A 21,443-nucleotide genomic window follows, 5' to 3' on the forward strand; every position below is an offset into this window, starting at 1 on the left:
CCCATCCATGGAGCCGCTCGGCAGCGACGCGCCGGCTCCTCCGCCGCTCCGGAGGCGAAGCGGCAAAGTTCGCGGCGCTGCGCGAACGATGGCGGCCAAGGAGGGGAAGCCGCAGCAGCAGCAGGCGGCGGCAGCGGGGGGCCCCAGAGCGAAGCGAGGCCGCCTGGCCGGCCACGGCCGCCTCGCCCTCGTCGCGGCGCTGGGTGAGTTGCCCCCAACCCGACCACCACGCTCGCCCCACCGCACCCGCCCGCAACCCTCGCTGCGCGGGGCATCTCCTAGGCCAGACCGAGGCTTACGTTGCGGCCCCGCGGCCGAGTCGTGAGGAGGAGCGCCCCTTATGAGCTTCCTAAACTTCTGGCAATCCGGCGAACTTTTTGTCTAAAGAGCACTGCCGATGAGGCCCCAGAAGGTGAAACCCTGGGCTCGGGGTTTTGTTGGCTTGTGAACAAACACCGCCCCCCCCCAAATGCTGCTCGCCGCTGTTGGGATGGCACCGCCGAGGGAGGCGATCCCGACTCCCCAGCGCGCCCCTTGTGGAGGAGGAGGCCGCTCCCGGCTTGGCGTGGCGTGAGGCGCGGGTGGGAAACACCGCCACCGTGGTGGTGGTGGCGGTGGCGGTGGTCGAGGCTAGCGACGGAGCCGCAGCCCAAGGAGGGAGCGCGCCAGAGAGGTCACCGCCACCCACCGCCACCTCCACGCGGTAGCGGCGCAGCCCCGCAATGGCCTCGACTCACGCCGCTGTTGGACGAAAGATGTCCCGCTAGCAGGGAGCTCAAAAGGAGTCGAGTCGGGCGCGGACGATGTCTGTTAAATCAGCCCGCTCTGTGTGTGTGTTCTCTTTCCACAGCTGGAGCCTTTGGACTCGTGCACTGGTACGTATTGCACTCTTTTCATCGCCCTGTTGTTTCTGCAGAGTTACTTACCAGGCGCCATGCTGTGTGGCCCGCGACAGTCCCGGTATTGCAGAAAGTCTCTCTCGGTTGCCCCAAAACGTTGCACCAAATTGGGGCTTTTGTTTCCCTTCAACGACCCGTGGCTCACAACCTGGGGCAAAAAGCCGGGCGACTCGGGGAGCGGAGCCACTCGGAGAGATTGACTTACCCCGGAATACATTAAAATAATATTTATGTGCACTGCAGGAGGAATCCGATGAGCTAAGAAGCTCGTTTTTAGCAGATGTTGAAGTCGGGGCTACCCATGAAGCGCGCGGGCAGGGGAGTGGCTGGCAGGGGAGAGGGAATGACTGCCGCTTCCTGCCCCGTGTGTTCTGAATGAGCCTCCCAGGAATGTGGTGTAGCTTAACCAGCGTGAACGACGTGGCCGCCCTTCGCTTCTGGTGCTAACGGTCGCCTCTGCTGTGTGGTGGTGTCAGGTACCATCTGAGCAGCTTGTTTGAGAATGACCGTCATTTCTCCCACCTGTCGACCCTCGAGCGGGAGCTCACCTTCCGGACCGAGATGGTGAGGAATTCGCTGCGGGGCCTGGCTGTCTCGCTCACCTCGCTACGCTGAGGATCTACCCCCTGATGTTATTTTCGTAAATTTGCCATTTAATTATCTGCACACGGGTTATGTTTTTGATCTTGAAATCAATGGCGTTCATCTTGTGGACATACTGACCCCAGCCATGCAAATGTGGAATTTAAACTACTGTCTCAGGGCCACCAAAAAACATCACACATTTAGCCAACTCCACTCTTGTTAGCGAGCACCAATAATACTGGCACAGCAGCGCATGATGTGACCGTCACCACCACCACCATGCCCGGTCATACATTCCTCCCACGTGCTGATGAATATGAGTATAGTCCAGGCATAGTTGAGATGCAACTTGCCAACGGTGCCCGTGCAGACTTGCGAAGCGTCGTGCTGACCGCCACGCCAACGCTGTGTAGCTTAAATACCCAGAGGATCATGAACTCTCCATCACACACTCTGTGCTCGCATTATGGTGGACCACACTTTTAGACTTCAAATGGAATGTCAATAAAGATGTATACAGCAACAGTAAATGTAATCATGTATGACCTTTGGCAGTCGGCGGCATTATGATTACGAAGAGCTCCCCATACTGGATCGGCCATGGGGGTTGTTTGACCATACTTCACCATGCCGCTCAGTGTGGGTCAGTGAAGGTGTTTCCAATCATTGGTTCAGATATCACTTAGAACCGATGCTGGCTGCTGTGACTTGAACTCAGGTCACTTGGTTAGGAGCACATTGTGCTAACCACTGTGCTACCTCTTCCCCAAGACAGCTATAATTTAATAACTAATCAGTTTTGATGGCTTAGTGTACGGTTGGCTGTAGCGTAGGGCATGATGTGTACGCTGCTACTTCTGTTGCTGCTGTTCTCTACGTGCGTGTGCAGGGCCTGTACTACTCCTATTACAAGACCATTGCAGAGGCGCCCACATTTTGGTCTGGCCTGGACATGATCATGCGCGACCGATTGACCGAATACCCGCAAGTGATCAACACCCTCAAGCGGTTCAACCTCTACCCAGAGGCGAGAACATCCCCTCCTCGCTCTCTGTTTTCTGGAGAAAGTGTGATGGCTTTCTGAATGACTTGAAGCTATACATTATTAATACCTTTTTAAAGCTTTACTTGCAATATTGTGGTCGTTTTAGCCCTGATTTCTGTTGTATTTATTTTGCTCCTATTGCTGTAATTTATTCTTATTTATTGATTTGCTTTTGTCACTTGGGTGACACGGTTCACTCTTGCAAATGAGACTCATCCTGGCCTCTTGAGTTCTCACCTAGTTAAATAAAGTCAACTTAAAAACTCTTACAGATGTTCCAAATAAAGCATTCACTTTGAATAACAAGGAAAATTTTACTTTCACCAGGTAATTCTTGGGGGCATGTACCGGACGTACCTGGCTGTGACGAACAGCCTGGGAATCCAGACTGTGCAGTGCTGGACCGTGAATCGTGGCAACATGCTAAGTGCCATCTCCAGCTGCGAGGGTATGCGGCTTCCACTCGGCACAACGATTGCTTTGTGCACGGTTCATCATCACGGCACCGTGGCCAAAACCGCTGATGCCTCCGCCCACAGCACCCCGCTACCAACGCACGCTCCCCTCAGCAAGATGGCACAGCTGCAGCAGAATAAACACGCAGCCACCTCCAAAATGGGCCCTGACAGCTTCCCTCCAACTGCTCTTAGGACTTCCCCTGGGTCGCCGTGAAGAGCACTCCAGTGGCCGTGTTGGCAATCGCCCCCCTCCCACCCATCCCGCTCACGCATCCCACCCCCAGCGCAGACGTTTTTGCCAATTCATATCCACAACGCAGACACGTGGTTCCACCCTGATAAACAATGTCAGGCGGTGTAGTATACCACCCTATTTGCTTTACACATGCATGCACACTATTTATACTGGTAGAAACCTCCTGGTTACACCAGCCCACAGGGGATTATTGTGTCCGTCCGTTGTGCAGGGAGGGGCTGAGTGGGGAGGGAGGGGCTGGGTGGGGAGGGTGGGGCTGGGTGGGGAGGGGCTGGTCACTTCGTGGTGCCCTTATAAAACTCAACGTTTAACCGACTCACGCCGGCTTGTGCTCGCCCTCACAGTCGGGCATATTTGCAGAATACACCACGCTGCCGTTGACCCTAGCCATTGACCGAGCAACCCAACGTTCCTACCAGCTCCCTCCGCAGGAATGAGTTCGAAATTCATATGCTTAACAATAACGCTTAACGATTTTTTTACGTGTTGTGTATTATAAATGTTGGTCTTGAACTAGGACCCCTATTTAACAGAAATGGTCCCTGCCTATAAACTGCGTTCTGTGTTTAGGTTATTTTCCTTACCTCGCACCTCTTATGAGCAAAGTTGGCTACGTACGGTGCGAAAGAATCTCAACGTATTTACATACAGACTTTGGGCGGTTCACCAGCTATGCTATGCTTTAAGCGAGCCTGACTGCTGATGAGATACTGAATGTCGAAACCGATGTTGCTGAAAAGATAATCACGATCAGAACGCCGTGATAATCATGTTCAGAAGACCGATGGGATGCTCGTAGTTGTTGTAGGTGGAGAGACGGATCTGTGAATCTGGAGGAGGCCGTGGCGGCAAGTGTTGACTGATGATTTATCTTGGTACAGCCCTCAAGGGTCGTGTGGTCACGTTGCGAGCGGCATTCCCTCTCTCGCAGATTCTTGTTTATTAATCATCGTCTCTTTATTCCCAGCACATCAATGAAAGCCGATGGTTAAATTCTTGTAACTGTAGCGTTTAACCAATAAATCCTATGTTTTATTTCATAACAGACATGGCACACGCTCGTGTATGAAATTACACTCGCATGTGCTTGCTGGAAAACCGTGGCTGTCCCTCTCTGTGTCTGTCCAGGAATGGGAGACATTTCGTACTTCTACGTCAACATGGTTTTCTTCCTGAATGGCCTGATGATGTCCGTGTTCTTCCTCTATGGGACATACCTCAGGTAAAGCCACCCATGCGTCGCCACACCTCTTGCTGCTCTGTGGGGATCCCGCAAGTCCGTTGAAAGCAGAATTCCAGACATGCTCAACTTATTAAGTTGCAGTGATGAATCGTTACATTTAACATTCAAACAAAACACATTTAACAACAGCTCACGAATGTAAAACATAAGGGTAATTTTGTTGTATGCTTGACTGTGTAAAGTAAAATCTCTCACTTTTGGCCAGACCACAGGTTCTGTAGCAACGCTTATGTGTTGGATAAGTGTCTCCCAAGGAGGTAGTTACCACTGACAACTGGAAACGCTTTCATCCAACTCCTGCTGGCGCTTAAGTTCGTTTCTAAATACGCTACTGATTTATTGGCCTTGGCAACACATCCTTGAATCAGTAGTGCCGGATGCCAATGCGTGAATATTAGAACTTCCTCGCAATGCCCGTGCAAATTTAGCCCGTGTAAAGTTACACAAAGTAAATTAAGCACTTTAGATGTTGTCGCGTGGACATAGAAATTTTACAAGTGCATAGCGAACATTGCTTGTTGTTTTGCTGCAGTGGGAGCGTCGCTGGAGGCCTTGTGGCAGTCCTGTCCTTCTTCTTCAACCACAGCGAGGTGAGGTTCACCTGCTCGAGCACCAGAAAGCGAAACAGGGCAACCTTCAGAGTCTCGATGGCACCGCGCCACGGCGCTGTTTGCTGATTGGTCTTTGTGCTGCCCCAGGCAACGCGAGTCATGTGGACCCCACCACTCCGGGAGAGCTTTTCCTACCCTTTCCTGGTGCTGCAGATGCTGCTGGTTACCAGAGTTCTCCGGTCAGTGGCCATGCTCATTCTTCTTTGCGGTTTCCTGGCTCACTTTGGGGTAAACAAGTTTTCTGGGAAAATTAAACATCGTGGTGCAGCCCGCTGTGGATCAGTTTAACGGGCGCCATGATAAACGTCCGCTGCAAGTTGCGTGTGCGCCTCTGCCTGTCCGTCCGTCGTGTGTTGCGTGCAGGAGGCCACAGGTGGAAAAGTTGACCCTGGGCGTGCTCGCTGGCGCCACCGTTTGCTTCGTGCTGTGCTGGCAGTTTGCACAGTTCGTCCTGCTCACGCAGGTGCCGCCCGCTCGCTCGCTCGCTCGCCGCCCACACCGATGTCGAGTCTCGTTCTTCAAACGGCGAACCGGCAGTCGGTTGCGCGCGTGGCCTCGGAAGCGGCGTCGTTATCGCGTCACTGACCATGCACTGTTCGTTGTTTCAGGTCGCGTGCCTTTTCGCGGTCTACATCTTGGGCTACATCGATGCCGAGAAAATGAAGAAGTTTGTTCTCTTGAACGTGGTGAGCGCGCGAATTGGAACGATCGCCTGTTTTGTTCGAAGCGCGCGGTGCCGCGGGGGCTGTCTGATGGGGGGGGGGAGGGGCCCTCAGGAAAGTGACGCTGCGCTCCGCGTCTCTCGACAGCTGTGCCTCGTCGTCTCCTGCACCCTCATGTTCGGGAACGAGATGCTGCTCAGCTCCTTCTACGCCGCCTCCCTCGTCGCCATCTGGGTCCGCCACTGCCATCCGCTGCGCAACACCAGCCAACTCTGCATCTTCCAAATTATGATCCATTCACGCATTTTGAGCCCATTGTGCTCTCTCTGTGTTGAGACATTTACATTGATATTTATTTTTGTTTTCTAGATTTCGAGTTGTGCCTTAAAAATACCGTTAAGCACGTTTTGTTACCTGGTGTTTTGTTTTGCTGGTAGGTGGTCGTCAGTCTGCATTCGTGGCTGAATAGGATTTCCCGGGTTGACCTGTTGAGATGGGTGAGTTGGTGTTTTACACTCTCTCAGTAAAGCCTGCATCGTGCAGATTGTAGCCACCGACAAACGCAAATAGTTCACAAACATTCATTATCCATTCCTCTTTAATATCTCTCCAAGTCAATTTTCCCGTTCCATTCTCATTTTTATCGTATAGAGCAGATATCTTCTTTCAATAAAAAATTTGTTTTCACTGCCAAACCGTACAACGAGTAATCAAGGCACAGGCTTGCAATAAATTGCTAGTGCCACTGCTGGCAGAAAGGGTCTCTTAGAGGGAGCACTAAAGGACCCCCTCTAAAGGGCATTTGGCCTACTCTTCAACGCTGTGCGAGACATCTTTTAAGATGTGGGAATACGCACACTTTGCACTCCCGCAAGCAACTCGCCAAACAAATCTATATTTAAACGAACGTGTGTGTATATAATCTAGTCTTGGCCAAGCGAGCTAATGCGTGCCTGTGCCCACGTGCTCGCAAACACCGCAGGTGGCACAAGCGGGCATGTGGCTCGCAGTCACCTTCGTCATAAAGACGGCCTGGAGCCGCCTGCTGGGAGTGGCCGATGACGTGAGCTCTAACGCTACAGAGACGTTCACTCTGCACTCAACTCTAACGTTGCAGAGACGTTGACTCTACACTCAACTCTCACGCTACAGAGACGTTCACTCTGCACTCAACTCTCACGTTGCAGAGACGTTGACTCTACACTCAACTCTAACACTACAGAGACGTTGACTACACTCAACTCTCACGTTACAGAGACGTTCACTCTGCACTCAACTCTCACGCTACAGAGACGTTCACTCTGCACTCAACTCTCACGTTGCAGAGACGTTGACTCTACACTCAACTCTAACACTACAGAGACGTTGACTACACTCAACTCTCACGTTACAGAGACGTTCACTCTGCACTCAACTCTCACGCTACAGAGACGTTCACTCTGCACTCAACTCTAACGCTACAGAGAAGTTCACTCTGCACTCAACTCTAACGCTACAGAGACGTTGACTCTGCACTCAACTTTCACGTTACAGAGACATGCGTGAAGGTGCCAACGCTGATTTCTGTTTGGTGACATCTCCATAGGCCCACATTTTCAACATCTTGAAGTCCAAGCTGACGGGCTACAAGGATTTCGACACACAGATGTACACCTGCGCTCCCGAATTCGACTTCATGGAATATCAGGTGACTCCCCTCCGAAGCGCCGTGCTTCCTGAGACACCCACAGGCAGAATACAGCGGTCGAGCAGTCGCAGCTTTTGCCGAAACGTACACCACGCCGCAGCCTTGTCAATCGACTGCTGGATGTCGGGCCTGATTTGCAGGAGGTTGTTACTTGACTGTACTTCACCCTGCTAGTCACAGCGGGTTGGCGAAGGAGGAGGATTTCTCCCAAACTCTGGCTGTCGCCTGATGATGCTAGTTGTAATGACTGGCGAAACGTCGTACTCTAATTGTAAATATTGTAGTGGGTTTACTCTCCAACACACCGGTGTGCTGAACCAGTAACTAATTGGCGTGTTTTGTTTACGTGACGGCTTACTAATTGGCTGTGTCAGGTGGTGGCGGGTCTAACGACGCATTTATATTTCCGCGATCTAACCCCAAAACCTCTTGTGGATAACTTTGGGCGCGAAATCCTTCGTGTTAAACTGAAGGCGGAGAGAGTGGATGCCGATCCCAGCGTCTGGTTGTCCGCAGTGCTACTGCGAGCGAATACGCCTGTGAATGCATGCTCCAGGGTTTCATTTAAAACGCGGCGGTCACGGCCAGGCTTCAGAGAAGAACCAATTAAAAACGAGGGCCGCCCACAATCTCTGAATGCGACGACGGCAGCACAGAGCAAATTTAACGAAGCTCTCGCGTGTTTTAGTTTCACGCCGGAGTCCGACGCCTCCCGGGTACGAGGGGGGGTCGTCGTGGCAACAGCAGCCGAGCGAAGCCACGTTCACGAGCCTGAATGGAAGGGGGGAACGAAGGCCCCGCCGTCGTGAGCTCGCGCCACGGTGATCGCCTCCTCACTCTCGCTGCGCGCCCTCTATTTGTCTACTTCAGACGGTGCACAAATACACGGCCACGCTGCTGCTGCCCGTCGTCCTCGTCGTGTTCGCCATCATCGTCTACAAGGTCAGGGGCGGGGGGGGCGCCCGCACCGCACAGCGCGACGTTAAGCACACTACGCTGTCGCCGTCCCCGGCTGTGGTTTTGTGCGGCCGATTAGCACGGTTGGCTACGTGCGGTGCGAACGAAGTTGAACGTACATACAAACATACGTACATACAAACATACGTACATCCAAACATACATACAAACATATGTACAAACATACATACAAACAAACATACGTACAAACATACATACATACAAACATACATACAAACACATACAAATATACATACTAACATACATACAAACGGATTGCCAGCGAGCCGCGTACTCTGTCTGTTGCAGGCAATCAAGGATAAACTCGCGCTGTTGAGGAGCACTCCTTCTCCGTAAGCCAAATCATCATAATAATAGTTACATATCAAAATATAAGAATAGGTTTTACCCTTTCTGGAAATACAACAGGTCTTAAGATGTTTAAACAACCAGACAGACACCTCTTGCAAGGAATTATATCACTGCATGAACCACACGTGCTTGTGGTGAACATGCAAACCAAAAGCGTGCTCTGGTAGTCTATGATGCATCGTCTTTGAAACTGAGTGGTCCACACCAGAGACAACTTTCTTTACAGCCTAGTCTCAAACAGAGGACGCCAAAAGGCGAACACAGGTACGTGTGGTTGATGCAGACACGATTCCTTGCAAAAGGTTTCTGTTTGGTGTTTTAACACCTTAACACCTGTGTTATCGCCAGAAAGGGTGAAACCTATTCACATAATAATTACGTTAATTATGTTGTAACGAAGCACCTCGGAATACGCACGCGGTGATTTGTGTCTTGTGTAAAGAGCGTTTACGAATTCCTCTCCTTGTGCCGTTTGAAAGCAGAGTCCCCGACAGAGGGCTTGCTTCTTCTTCCCAGGTGAGGGCGTGACGACCGTGGTGGTTACATCTCGTACACGAATACACGAACCCTGCGCTGTTTCCTTCCGGAGGGAAGTCAGTGGTGGTGCTCGGCACGGAATCGATTTTTCTGTTTCTCCTTCAGAAGTGATACTCGGCCCACTGTAAAATCATTCTCTTGTGACTTTAAAACCGTGCTGTTAAACATTTCATTGCCTCGTCCTGCTGGGTAATAGTACGCTACGGTGAATGCAGAGAGACCTTGGTGTGATCATCCTGTGCACATCTTACTTGAGAGCGAGCTCCTTCCCGTGCGGAGTTTGTATTCTCTCGCCCTGTTCTGCTGAGGTTTCCTGCTGGTTCTCCGGTCTCTAAACACCCACAATGTAACTGGTATTGGCCAAACATCCCGATGCAGGACCCTCCTGAAAAATGTTTTCTTACTCTGGGCAAATTAAATAAGGAATTTGCATGTGTTACACAAGTACAGTTGTGGAGTGGATGTCTCATGCAATATTCATGGTAATCATCACCCCCTACTGCGAAAACTTGGCAGGACCCTCCCTCGTGAGACACGGTGATGCTTTGCTGGGTAAACGAGCGTAGTAATACAACCTAATTGCAATTTTTTAACGTATTGTTTATTATTGTGTAGATGAATAAGGAAAGGCTGAGCCCTCATCATGCCACGGTACTCAAGGGAGCTGCTGCAGAACCTGAGTGAGTGTGAGCGAGTGTGAGCGAGTGTGAGCGAGTGTGAGCGAGTGTGAGCGAGTGTGAGCGAGTGTGAGCGAGTGTGAGCGAGACGTGAGTGACCGAGTGTGAGTCACTGAGTGAGTAAGAGTGAGTGTGAGCTGTAGTGTGGCAGTTAGCGCTTCGCTGCGCTAGGAACCCGGGGACCTGAGTTCGATTGCCACTTACGGCCAACACCGCCAGTGACGATTACCTGAACCGGTCCTTGGCCTCCCCAAGGTCGACTCAGCCTCAAATGAGTACCTGGCGCCGTGTGTAAACTTTGCGACTGGGGAGACAAAGGCGGCCGGGTGTGGTGCTGGTCACCCACCCCCTCGTGTGCCGTGCCGGCCTTCATAGATGCTCGCTAACAGCACTTGCCCCTACAGTCTGTTAAAGGCTATACGGGGGTTCTTTGTCTTTTGAATGTGAGAGTGAGTGAGTGCGAGCGGCAGCCGGCACGAGTGTCCGTGTGCCAAGTGCGTCATCGGCAATCGTGCGTCCGTTGCACCAGCCTATGCTAATTGTGGGATTAGCAGTCATTTGTGTCAAACCGTTGTGTGTTTGTTACTAACATTGTGCAAGTTAACATTCTTTGTGATTGGTTGATTGTAAACATTTGAAAAATAAGTAATTTTATAAATGATGAGGAAAAATCTCCACTGGCAAAACCGCCTGGTTTTATGTAATGAACACAATTTAAAACAAATTTTGCACTGTTCAAATCGGCCGTTTACCGCACGGTGCTGTGAATCGTGTCGCAGTTCGCCGTGTGACCGCAGTGCCCACGCGTCTTCTTGTTCCACAGGCCGGCCGATTCAAAGTCGCATCATGCCGAGGTGAGTCGTCTCTTTTCACGGCAAACCGAACGTCGCGTCGCGTGAATGGTAAACGAGCAGGTGGGTGGGCAAGAGGCAGCTGGAACCATCAGGAGGTTTGCGCGTCATTGCGAGCTGCGTGGTCGGGCCGCTCTCAAACCAGCCCGCCGGGGCCTAGGAGCGCCGCCTGCCCCACCGTGCGTGCGTGTGCGTAGCCGCTGACACCGTGCGTGCGTGCGCGTAGCTGCTGACAGCGTGCGTGCTGCGTGGTTTTGGGCAGCTGGTGTTCCACGCGCTCATGCTGATCGTCTTCGCCGTCATGGCCGTGCTCATCATGAGGCTGAAGCTCTTCCTCACGCCCCACCTGTGCCTCATGGCCTCCCTGCTCTGCTCGAAGAAGGTAACTGACGGCCGCGTCACCAGCACACGTCGCGAGCCATGTCTGCGCGTGCACGCGACACATTTTCCCGTACGTGCGATCGGATCGGACGCGCATCTCGGCTCGCCGTCGCGTTTCTAGTGCCGTCCCGCGTGCCGTCCCATAACCGGGACGGCGCGTGCGACGTTCCCCCGTTGCGGCAGACGCTGGGGGAGCCCCGTCGCAAGTGGCTGGTGCACGCGCTGGCGCTCGTCACGGTGGCCCTCATGAGCGTACAGGGAATAAGCAACATCCACGCGCAGTGGGCCAACGTGGGCGAGTTCAGCAACGTGGAGCAGGAGGACCTCGTCACGTGGATCAAGTCCCACACGCCGGAAGGTGAGCGCAGTCAAACAACCTCCGGCGCGCTTCTCCACCTGTCGGCCGCGATGCCTCGTACGCGTAGGTGGGTCTCCCTTCTCGATCTGGTCAGCGGGGGCAGGTTCTCGTTGCCAGCGGCGGCACGAGGCGTTGATGGTAATTGTACATTGCCGTGGGAAGGGCCAGTTAACGCGACCGCCCTTGCCGCGCCGCAAAGCGGTGCCCATTTTAACCATCCCATGGGGTCAGTGGTTTCAACGCGGGACGTGGCCACGATCGTGAAATCACAGGGATCCACTTGTGAGTCTCGCGCTCGGGACCACATCATGCCACCTCCGATTAAACGAACAAAGCCACTTGAGATGACGTTGCTACGAGCTCTGTGCGCTGCCATGCGGTTCGCGCGTTGGGTCTGTGTGAGCGACCGCCCGACGCTCGTAACTGGAGCCGCTTGCCGTGCTGCTGCTGCTGCCGTGGTGCGCCTGGCGTGTGGTGCTTCCACAGACGCCGTGTTCGCCGGCGCCATGCCCACAATGGCCAGCATCAAACTCTCCACAGGCCGGGCGATCGTAAACCACCCTCATTACGAAGACGCCGGTCTCAGGTGGAGTAACGTCCATGGCACCACGATTGCTTTGGTTCTTCTTGGTAATTTTCCTGTTTTTTGTTGTATTTAAGTTGATCGCGATAGCCAATTAAAAGTTATTTCGTGCTCAAAATGCCGTTAACAGCCCTGCAGAGCCAGTGGTGGGAATTCCTCACTCCCATCCGTAGGAAAACCACTCGCGACTTCCCTCACGAGATGGTACCCATTTTATACACCCCGGGGGGGGGGGGGGGGTGATGGACTAACAATCGGGTGTTTTAAAGTTGATCGCAGTCGGTTCGTTAACGGACGGTGCTTGTCCAGTCAACACCGTCATGCCCGCTGCTATCGCCATATCAATCCCCCGTGATGCGGGGGATTGATATGGCGGATCCTGTGATTTAAATTCTCGTGGCAAAATATCACGGATAGCCCTGGTGATAATCGGGCAAACTTTTCACATCACTAATCTTATCTGCGAAAAAATTCAGAAAAAATAGGATGCGGTTCCACAGAGACTTACAGATGATGAGAAGAATATGCGTTTCTGCGGAGCCAACAGCTGTCGTGGACAATAGGGCCCTGGAAAGTGCATTCGCCGCAAGACTCGCGACATTGTTGATGGTCTGTGGTGACCGCGCGTGCCTGGACAGAGCGCGCACGAAGAAAGTCTACTCGGTGTACAGCCGCAAGGGCGCAGCCGAGGTGAAGGGGATCCTGCAGGAGATGGGCGTGGACTACCTGGTGCTGGAGGACTCGTGGTGCACACGCCGGACCAAGTAGGTGCCTCTCCTGGGCCTCGTCGTCATCATCGTCGTTGTTGTTATTGTTGTTGTTGCTCAGAAAATACTTCACCTAGAAAATCCCTTGTGATCAAACGTCTCGTTTGCTAGGGCGTCCCAACGGTGTTTGGTGACGCTTAGCAAACACGTGACGACACCTCGTACACAAAGACAAAGCTCCCCCGTGTAGACTTAACAGACTGTGGTGGCAAGTGCTGTTAGCGAGTAGCACCTACGAAGGCCGGCACGGCACACGAATGGGGTGGGTAGCCAGCACCACGCCTGACCGCCTTTGTCTCCCTAGTGGTGATGTTTACACACCGCACCAGATACTCATTTGAGGCTGCGTCGACCTAGTGGAGGCAAGAGACCTGTTCAGATAATCGTCACTGGTGTTGGCCGTGAGCGGGAATCGAACTCGGGTCGCCGGGTTCATAGCGCTAACTGCTACATGACCGCTCCTCGCAACCTCGTAGACACGCACATTCTCAATCCATAACCCTACATAGTTGCCGTTTGTACAGTGCGTATCGCGTGTTATCAGCTGCCCATTGCGGCGGCACACGTTGATCCCGTAGGCGGCTCTTTGGCGTCTGTCTCTGCCGAGCCCGGCCAGCGCTGGGGCGCGTGGGGGGGGCGTTATTGCTTTTGTCACGGAGCGCCCGCACTCTAGAAACTCGTTTCTCACGCCAATTCTCACGCCGTCATGTTTACGCTGACTATCTAATCCAGCAACTCGAGTTATAATTCGAGCCCAGAGGCCTGGGTGCGTTGGCATCAACAATATTCCGCTGTTATTTGGTGTAAAGTGTGCGACGTGGCAGTTTTGGCAACGGGTCCAAATAAATAAATAAGTCTATGAATAGGGCGCTGCGTGTCCTGCCGGTTCACGTAGAGTTTGTCCTGTCGCTGTGCCGGCTGGGGGTGCTGCGCCAGGAGCAGAGACTCCGTTCTGAGGTTGGGAGCGAGGACTAAAACTACACTGGAATAAAACTGGTCTGTCGCTGGAACTTTACAAGCATGATCATCGTCACACGTGTACCTCATTTACTTAGGGTCAGTCGTAAACTAACTCTGATTTTATGATTGCTTGGCAAATATAACAAGATGACCGTGAATTGCGAGTATAAATGCAACGTTGCGAGTGGGGCGAGCGAGATCGGGGCGTTTGCGCGGCCATTGACACGCACACGCGTGTCGTTTGTTTTTGTGTCGATTCGCAGGCCAGGTTGCAGCCTCCCTGAAATCTGGGACCTCATCGACCCCGAAAACAGAGGGAAAATCCCCCTGTGCTCTCACCTGTACAACCACCCATACCCACACTTCTCTCCGGTCTTCAGCAATGATGTTTATACTTTGCTGATGGTTGGCACCGAGATTCGGGCGGAGAAGGGGTCCACCTAACGGCACAAAACCAACCGCAGCCGCGTGTCGGTCCGCCGATGGAGAAGACCGCTGGCCCCCCCGAGACATCTCGCTTTTTGGCAGAGGGCCGAGCGCTGCGCTGCCAAGAAACAAAACACTGTTCTTTGACGGAGGGGGCACGATCCAAGTTAAAACCTGCACATCAGTTTGAAACTTGGCGTGGACGAAACCGCGTGTGCACTCTTCTACAGTACAAACCACGCGGCCCCCACCGATCGCACGGCCCACACCACGCGGCAGTCACAACACACGTTACACGCGAATCCACACGCGTGTAACGTGGCACCCTCTGCACACGCGCACAACGATGTCAACGGACTCCTCGCAGCCGTACACGCAGAATAATCCACTGCTGGATGAAGGCCCCCCTCCCCTTCCAGCGTGTCCATCATGGCGGCGAGCAAGTGACCATACTTCACTCTGCTGGTCAGCGTGGGTTGGTGAAGACGGAGTCCGGGTGGTGACGCTGCTCGGTGGCGAGTCGAGCGGCGGCCACCGCAGAGCAGCGCCGTGCGTTCCCTGTCTCAACCCCCCGTCCCCGTCCCCATGTGATTATGAAGGATGCAAAACAAAAAGTTGGTACCATTTTCCCAGCGCCACCGTCGCTACTGTGCACAGAGAGCCGAGTGATGTCGCGAGCTCTGTCTTTACAACTTCGTTGCACTTCCCCCGCACCTCCAATTAGCACGGTTGGCTACGTACGGCGCGAAAGAAGTTCGACGCACGTACATCCATTCAACGTGCATACAACGTGCGTACATCAACGGCGGGCGTCGACACGCCGTCGTTACGCGCGAGCTGCCTGGGACGCCTCATAGAGAAGTTTCCTGGCGGGAGCGTAGCGGCCTGGTCTCGCGACCACGAGGGGGTCGCGACCCGTCCCACGCCAGCCACCTGCCACCGAGCTGACCCGCGGCTTTGCCCCGCTGACGTCGGTGAGCGCTGCCACCACCGTGATGCACGGGGGCGGGGGGGGGCTGTGTTTGACGCCACGTTTGGCAGCGTGGCGCCGAAATAGTTTCCACTGCGCTGTGCCCCCTCTCCAGTGCACGTCTGACTTTGACATGCCCATTGTCATTGCTCTGTCTGTTTCCAGACTGATAAAAGGGGGGAAAGTTTTTAAGTACAAATCACTTTTCTGGGCCTTGGCCCTGTTCCCATCTCCCTCCCGCCCACCCACCCCAGCAGGCAGCAGCAGCAATAATGTTCAGTGCACTCTGGGGACGATGTTCTCTCGTGGTTGCCCAGGCAGCCGCGAGAGTCGATCGGGCCGAGCAACGTGGCTTGTCGAATGGGGACGTGCAGTGTTGTTCGTCGCCAAGGAACTTGAGCAAATATAAAGAGGTGGAGGGGGTGGGTGGGTGGGATGTGTGCACTGTATAAATGTTGAACTTTGTTCAAGTGAAGCCGGCTGCCAAGACACGGCGGCGCGTGTTGTGGGTGTCCCAGGGAACGCCGGACAGCACCGCCTCGGCCTCTGCCCAGCCTGGACGACGCCCGGGACGCGGCCGCCGGCCGCCTCCACCCCGTGCTCGTGACTGCGGACGCTCCCCGGGGAAATGACACTTTTATTCCACCACGCAGACGGCGGTGATTGTGGCGAGTCCCTGATCCGGCAACTCGTGCGCTTGGTCCGAGGGGAGGAGGCGTGGACGTTGTTGTTGGCAGCAAAGAGGTTCTGCTAAAGTTTGGTGGAAAGTTTGCGAAATGGCAGTGTTCGCAATGGGTCCAAGATTTTTTATGCATTTCCATTGTCCGTGTTTTCTAGAGATTATTATGAATATAATTATTACGGTTGTTTACCTAGGAAATCCTGAGTCTCATGAGCCTTTTTCAGGAGTGTCTTGCCAATTATATTGCAGTCGTGGGGGGGGAGCGGGGTGCGTGATGATTGCTGCGGCTGCTGTTCCTGCTGCTGCTGCGGTGCGGTGTGATCCCAATGGGGTGATTAAGTCACCAAGTGTCGAGAGTGTTTAATGAACGAGGCGAGCTGTGAAGCCGGAGGAGCTGCCCACCGCGCCTGGCCCCCGCACGCTGCACGCCGCCCGCGAGCCAAGGGGGGCTTTGGGAGCGAGCTCCGAGTAACGGGGACACTGCGGCAGCAGCAGGAGCAGCAGCAGGAGCGGCCACCACCACAACCATCGCGTGCGAGGCGGCCGACGCTAGAATTGCTGTGATTTTGTTTGTCATGCAGTGTTACGTTGCGTCTCGATGTCGCCGTCGCGATTCCAATTTTTATTTTAATTACAAGGTTTTGAGCGGGGCTGAACGATTAATCGATTTCATATCGATTTATCGTAATTTTTAAACAATGCGATTAGCAAATTGCAAAGGCTGCGATTTTTTGCGATTTGAAAAGTCCTATTATTTCTACCTCACGGGACCTCCTTTGCCAGTACCAAAACACAAGACTCGGTTGTTCCCCTCTGGTCTCACACCGTCTGAGACGAGGCTCAAAAGAAAGCTGTCTCTGGTGTGGACCAATCGGTTTCAAGAACAATGCATATATTATCGGTGTTTTTTGTTTGCATTCTGACCACAAGCATTGTGGTTAATGCGACATGATTCCTTATAAAAAGGTTTCGGTTTGGTGTTTTATCAACTTAACACCTGTTTTGTTGCCAGAAAAAAAGGGGAAAACCCTATTCTCCCATTACTTTCTTATTGGAATTGTTTTATAGATTTTTATAACTTTATTTATTTAACTTAACAACTGTTCTATGTTTGATTGTTCTATTTCAATTAAAACATTTTAATAAATACGTTGGAAGCAATTCATATATTTTAAGTTCTCATCCTTGCATTGGAATATCTTGAGCAGTTCATATATTGATGGTATCATGTGGTAATGCTCCATCACATGTTGTAAATCTATTACACTGAATATTGAACTAAAGCTTGACTTAAAAAAAATCGCATAATCAAATCGCAACATCTGTCAGAAAAATCGCAATTGGATATTTTCCCCAAATCGTTCAGCCCTAGCGTAGAGTTAGCCACGTTTGATTTCAACTGCCGACGACACGAGTGTGTGGATCAGTAAACGCGGTTTCTTTTTAAACACTTGAGACCCTTGGCTGCGATGTTTCCTGCTGAGTGTCGTCGTTGGGTGGTGCTGCCCGTGAGGGAGCACTGCGGTCACATCGAGTATTCACGTCGCCAAACGCGCGTTCACAATCGGTGTTTTGGCGATTCCTGTGTTGCATGGGATGGGTTCACGTGACCCGCCTTGCAGCCACGGAGTGACCGCTGCATTTCCATCATCAACAACAACGTCGTCTTCCTCAATCGTGACCACCACGTGCATCATTGGCACCGCAGTGTCATGGGAAAATACAACGCGGGCCGACGATTCGGGCAATGGCCCTTGGATAGAATGTTATCTGCCACAGGCTGCACCAGGCCTTTACTGCACGCTGCTCTACCGCTGCGGGAGGAGCCGACTCCACTCCTGGAGCTCTGCTCTCCTTAGAGAACGGAACGCCGCTCGGAGTGAAGTGGGCCAACTCGTGAGGAAGTCGTGCCGAGTCGGTGCGAGTTTCCCCGCATGGCAAGCGGCTCGCAGCGCCACCGGCAGGCGGGGCTGTTGGCCACGGCTTGCCCAGCATCTAGGTTTGTTTGTCATGTAAACAATATGCCAATTCGTTACAAGTTCAGCACACCGTTGTGTCGGAGAGTAAACCCACAACATCGACAAAGGGTGGCTTGGTACGGCAGCTAAGTGCGACTGCGTTACAAGAAGACCCAACGCAGAAGATCTCTGGTTTCCATCTTACACGAAGCTCATGGTCCACCATAAATCGCATCTGTACGCACCATGGCAGGAGATGCGGATATCTGATGCAGAGATGGAAAAAAAACCCTCGAGCAGCAGTGTGTCGCCTGCGGTCATTCAGAACAGACCGTAACGACAAATAACGACGCAATGCCCGACCCACAGATACGAAGGAGTCATCACAGCGATGACTCCGCCGCTCCTGACGGAGGTGATCCGACTCGACAACCTGAATGTGACATTGCAGTCGTTGCTCTGCATCGACATCGGCCAAAATCTCGCGGAGGGAGAAGACCGGGTGGCTTAGTCGGGCATCTGCGGTGCGACCGCGTGAGAGGGCGGTGCGGCGTTGACGGGAGGTCTGAGGTTTCAAATTATAGAGACAAAATATTGTATCATGAGGCCCTGCATGAGGTCTTGCGGGGAAGGACAATCCAGGGGATCGTGAGACGAAGGGAGTTGTCGGGAGGGAGTTTTCGGTGGTCAGAGCGGAGCCAGGAGTGCGATGGCCGAGACGACGGAGCGCTCGGCACGGAGGTCTCTGAGAGGCGGCCGTGGGCTGAAGAGGGTTCGACCAATTGGCACACGAGAGAAAGAAAAAGCTGTTGCGGTGCTGGACAGCTGTGAAAATATCTTTCGAGCTCATCGGATTCCTCCAGTACAAAATATAAAGATTCCGATTCTGAAATAGCAACAGACACATGCACTGTGTACTAGCGATCTGTGTACTAGAGATCTGCACACCATAGAGATCTGCACACCACAGAGATCTGCACACCATAGAGATCTGCACACTCAGAGATCTGCACACTCAGAGATCTGTGTCGACAAAACGTGTCAAAATAAACGTCGAGTGCACGTGTGGCAGGGAATATGAGTGGGTGAGTGGGTGAGTGGGTGGATGGGTGAGTGGGTGGGTGGGTGAGGGGTGAGTGGGTGGGTGGATGGGTGAGTGGGTGCGTGAGTGGGCGGGTGAGCGAGTGGAGTGAGTTAGCGGGTGAGTGGGCGGGTGGGCAGAGGCGTAGCTCGGGGGGGCAGGGGGGTACATATGTCCCCGGGCGCCAAGGTAAAGGGGCGCCAAAATGAGGCTTACAACGTCACATTATAACTTATTGCGGCGGGCGCGGCAGCCTGAAACTACTGCACAAATCTACACCTCAACCTAAAAGTTTATATATCCCGCCACACACAGCCTACATGTCATCTAATTACATTTTGGTATGTGATTAGACGGGGGGGGTGGGGGGGGGCGCCAATCTTATAGTTCGTCCCCGGGCGCAAAATATCCTAGCTACGCCACTGCGGGTGGGTGTGTGAGTGGGTGAGTGAGTGGGTGAGTGAGTGGGTGTGTGAGTGGGTGGGTGAGTAGGTGGGTGGGTGGGTGAGTGGGTGAGTGAGTGGGTGTGTGAGTGGGTGGGTGAGTAGGTGGGTGGGTGGGTGAGTAGGTGGGTGGGTGGGTGAGTGAGTGGGTGGGTGAGTGGGTGGGTGAGTAGGTGGGTGTGTGAGTGGGTGAGTGAGTGGGTGGGTGAGTGGGTGTGTGAGTGGGTGGGTGAGTGGGTGGGTGAGTGGGTGGGTGAGTGGGTGAGTGAGTGGGTGTGTGAGTGGGTGGGTGAGTGGGTGGGTGAGGGGGTGGGTGAGTGGGTGGGTGAGTGGGTGAGTGGGTGGGTGAGTGAGCGCGTGAGTGAGTGGAGCGAGTGAGCGAGTGAAGCAGGTGAGTGAGGCGAGTGAGTGAGCGGGTGAACGAGTGAAGTGAGTGGAGCGGGAGAATGAGTGAATGAGTGAGCGAGCGAGAGGGGCAGCCGTGGCGGGCAGCAGCGGGCGTGGCTTCCGGCCATTCAGCGGCGCGGGCCGCAGGAAAGCGCCACAGGGAGCGCCGTGCAGCACAAGGAAGGGGGCAGCAGCAGCCTCACAGGGAAGGGGGCAGCAGCAGCCTCACAGGGAAGGGGGCAGCAGCAGCCTCACAAGGAAGGGGGCAGCAGCAGCCTCACAGGGAAGGGGGCAGCCCCCCTCGCCTCGAGCCGAGACCGCGAGTTTCAGCAACACAGGTGCGTGGGGGTGAGATCGCGTGATTAGAAATGCGTCGTTAAAGCCGCCACCACCCGACACGGCCAATTTGTAACGTGCAGCACCACCACCAGCTGTGTTTAAGAGTAAACCCACTACGGGGCCGTCCATGAATGACGTCACGCGAATTTGGACAAATATGACGTCACAAAGCTCTGCCCCCCCCCCCCCAAACCATATTTCCATTTTAAAAATAAAGCATGCTTCAAATCACTTTAAACTATTGTCATTGTAGTGCGTATTTAATGTGGCGCTGCACTCTGATGTTGTAGGAGAAAACATTTATTAAAAAGTATATTTAATTAAGTAGAACGTGTCTATATTTCTTTAAAGTTGCGCATTTTGGTGTGACGTCACATTTCTCAACCCCCCCTCGTCACACATCGTCACAAATGTCTGACCCCCCCCTAGGTGTGTGACGTCATTTATGGACGGCCCCTGTGACGTTACTCGAATTGTTGTGAGTTTACTCTCCAACTCAACACCGGTGTCGCTGAAGCAGCGGCTGATGGTCACGTGTTGTTTACTTGAGGCACACAGACAATTGTCTGTGTCGGGTGGTGGTGGTGGGTTTTACGACACTTTAATATCCACGCGATATAACCACAAAAAAAACATTTATTATGGAGAGCATTGGTCGCGGCAGCCTACTACTACAATGTTCATGCCGAGATCCATGCAATGGTATCACGACAGCTCGGAATCGATCGCCCTGTTGTGTAGAGGCGTGCGTGATACACAGAGGCTCCTTACGGGATGCCAAGGTGGACGAGTGATGCATTTCGCCACCACCACCACCATCATCATCGTCACCACCACCACCATCATCACCATCATCATCGTCGTCGTGACAGTTGTAACAAGCTGCCGATGCAGACTGTGAGCCAGTGCGATTTGAGCGATCTATCTCAGTGACGTCCCCGCCCGCTCTCCGTGCTCAGCACTTGCGCTAAAACAAAAGCATGCAGGAGCCTCAGGCAAGGTCATTTAAGGAATTACGCGAAAGGAAAGAAGCTCGCTGTTCGCAAGCGAATGGCAGTCGAACTCGCCTCCGTGCCGTTCAGTGGCCGATCCCCCCCGCCCCCGCCGCCTCCCACCCTCCCCTCTCCATTGGTCGCGCATTCGCAGTACGGCAGGGTTGCGATTTCCGCACCAATTTCCGCAAACATGCTGTTTTCGACCGCATTTTGCGGTAGTTTCTGTGACCCTCTTCCGCACAAATTTCCGCAATTTGCGGTGATTCCTGTGAA

General features: G+C 53.4%; 1 protein-coding gene across 2 annotated transcripts; it reads left to right on the plus strand.

The window, feature by feature from the left end:
- DPY19L1 (dpy-19 like C-mannosyltransferase 1) lies at positions 1–17,430 on the plus strand. 2 transcript variants are annotated; one of them, XM_061555987.1, is made up of 24 exons: positions 1–203; positions 851–875; positions 1,376–1,463; positions 2,374–2,511; positions 2,857–2,977; positions 4,372–4,465; positions 5,019–5,076; positions 5,185–5,276; positions 5,461–5,560; positions 5,706–5,783; positions 5,907–5,993; positions 6,197–6,256; positions 6,742–6,822; positions 7,345–7,446; positions 8,317–8,388; positions 8,713–8,756; positions 9,255–9,291; positions 9,928–9,992; positions 10,813–10,843; positions 11,103–11,222; positions 11,405–11,579; positions 12,066–12,165; positions 12,801–12,926; positions 14,153–17,430. In XM_061555987.1, exons 1-24 carry the CDS (start codon positions 8–10, stop codon positions 14,331–14,333), a joined length of 2,271 nt encoding a protein of 756 aa, XP_061411971.1. In that variant the 5' UTR covers positions 1–7; the 3' UTR covers positions 14,334–17,430. The 2 variants fall into 2 exon arrangements, with proteins under 2 accessions (XP_061411971.1, XP_061411972.1); XM_061555988.1 differs by having other exon boundaries at positions 9,258–9,291.
- Positions 17,431–21,443: the final 4,013 nt, after the last annotated feature.

The sequence above is a fragment of the Lethenteron reissneri genome, chromosome 21 (assembly GCF_015708825.2).
Source record: "Lethenteron reissneri isolate LAM-NWPU_2019-01 chromosome 21, ASM1570882v1, whole genome shotgun sequence".
Lineage (NCBI taxonomy): Eukaryota > Metazoa > Chordata > Hyperoartia > Petromyzontiformes > Petromyzontidae > Lethenteron > Lethenteron reissneri.

Excerpts from the sequence above, each read along its gene's own strand:
- DPY19L1 (XM_061555987.1), top strand. The coding sequence starts at position 8 with ATGGAGCCGCTCGGCAGCGACGCGCCGGCTCCTCCGCCGCTCCGGAGG. Across the intron at positions 204-850 it reads CGCCCTCGTCGCGGCGCTGG|CTGGAGCCTTTGGACTCGTG; the intron begins GTGAGTTGCCCC and ends CTCTTTCCACAG. Across the intron at positions 10,844-11,102 it reads CAAAGTCGCATCATGCCGAG|CTGGTGTTCCACGCGCTCAT; the intron begins GTGAGTCGTCTC and ends GGTTTTGGGCAG.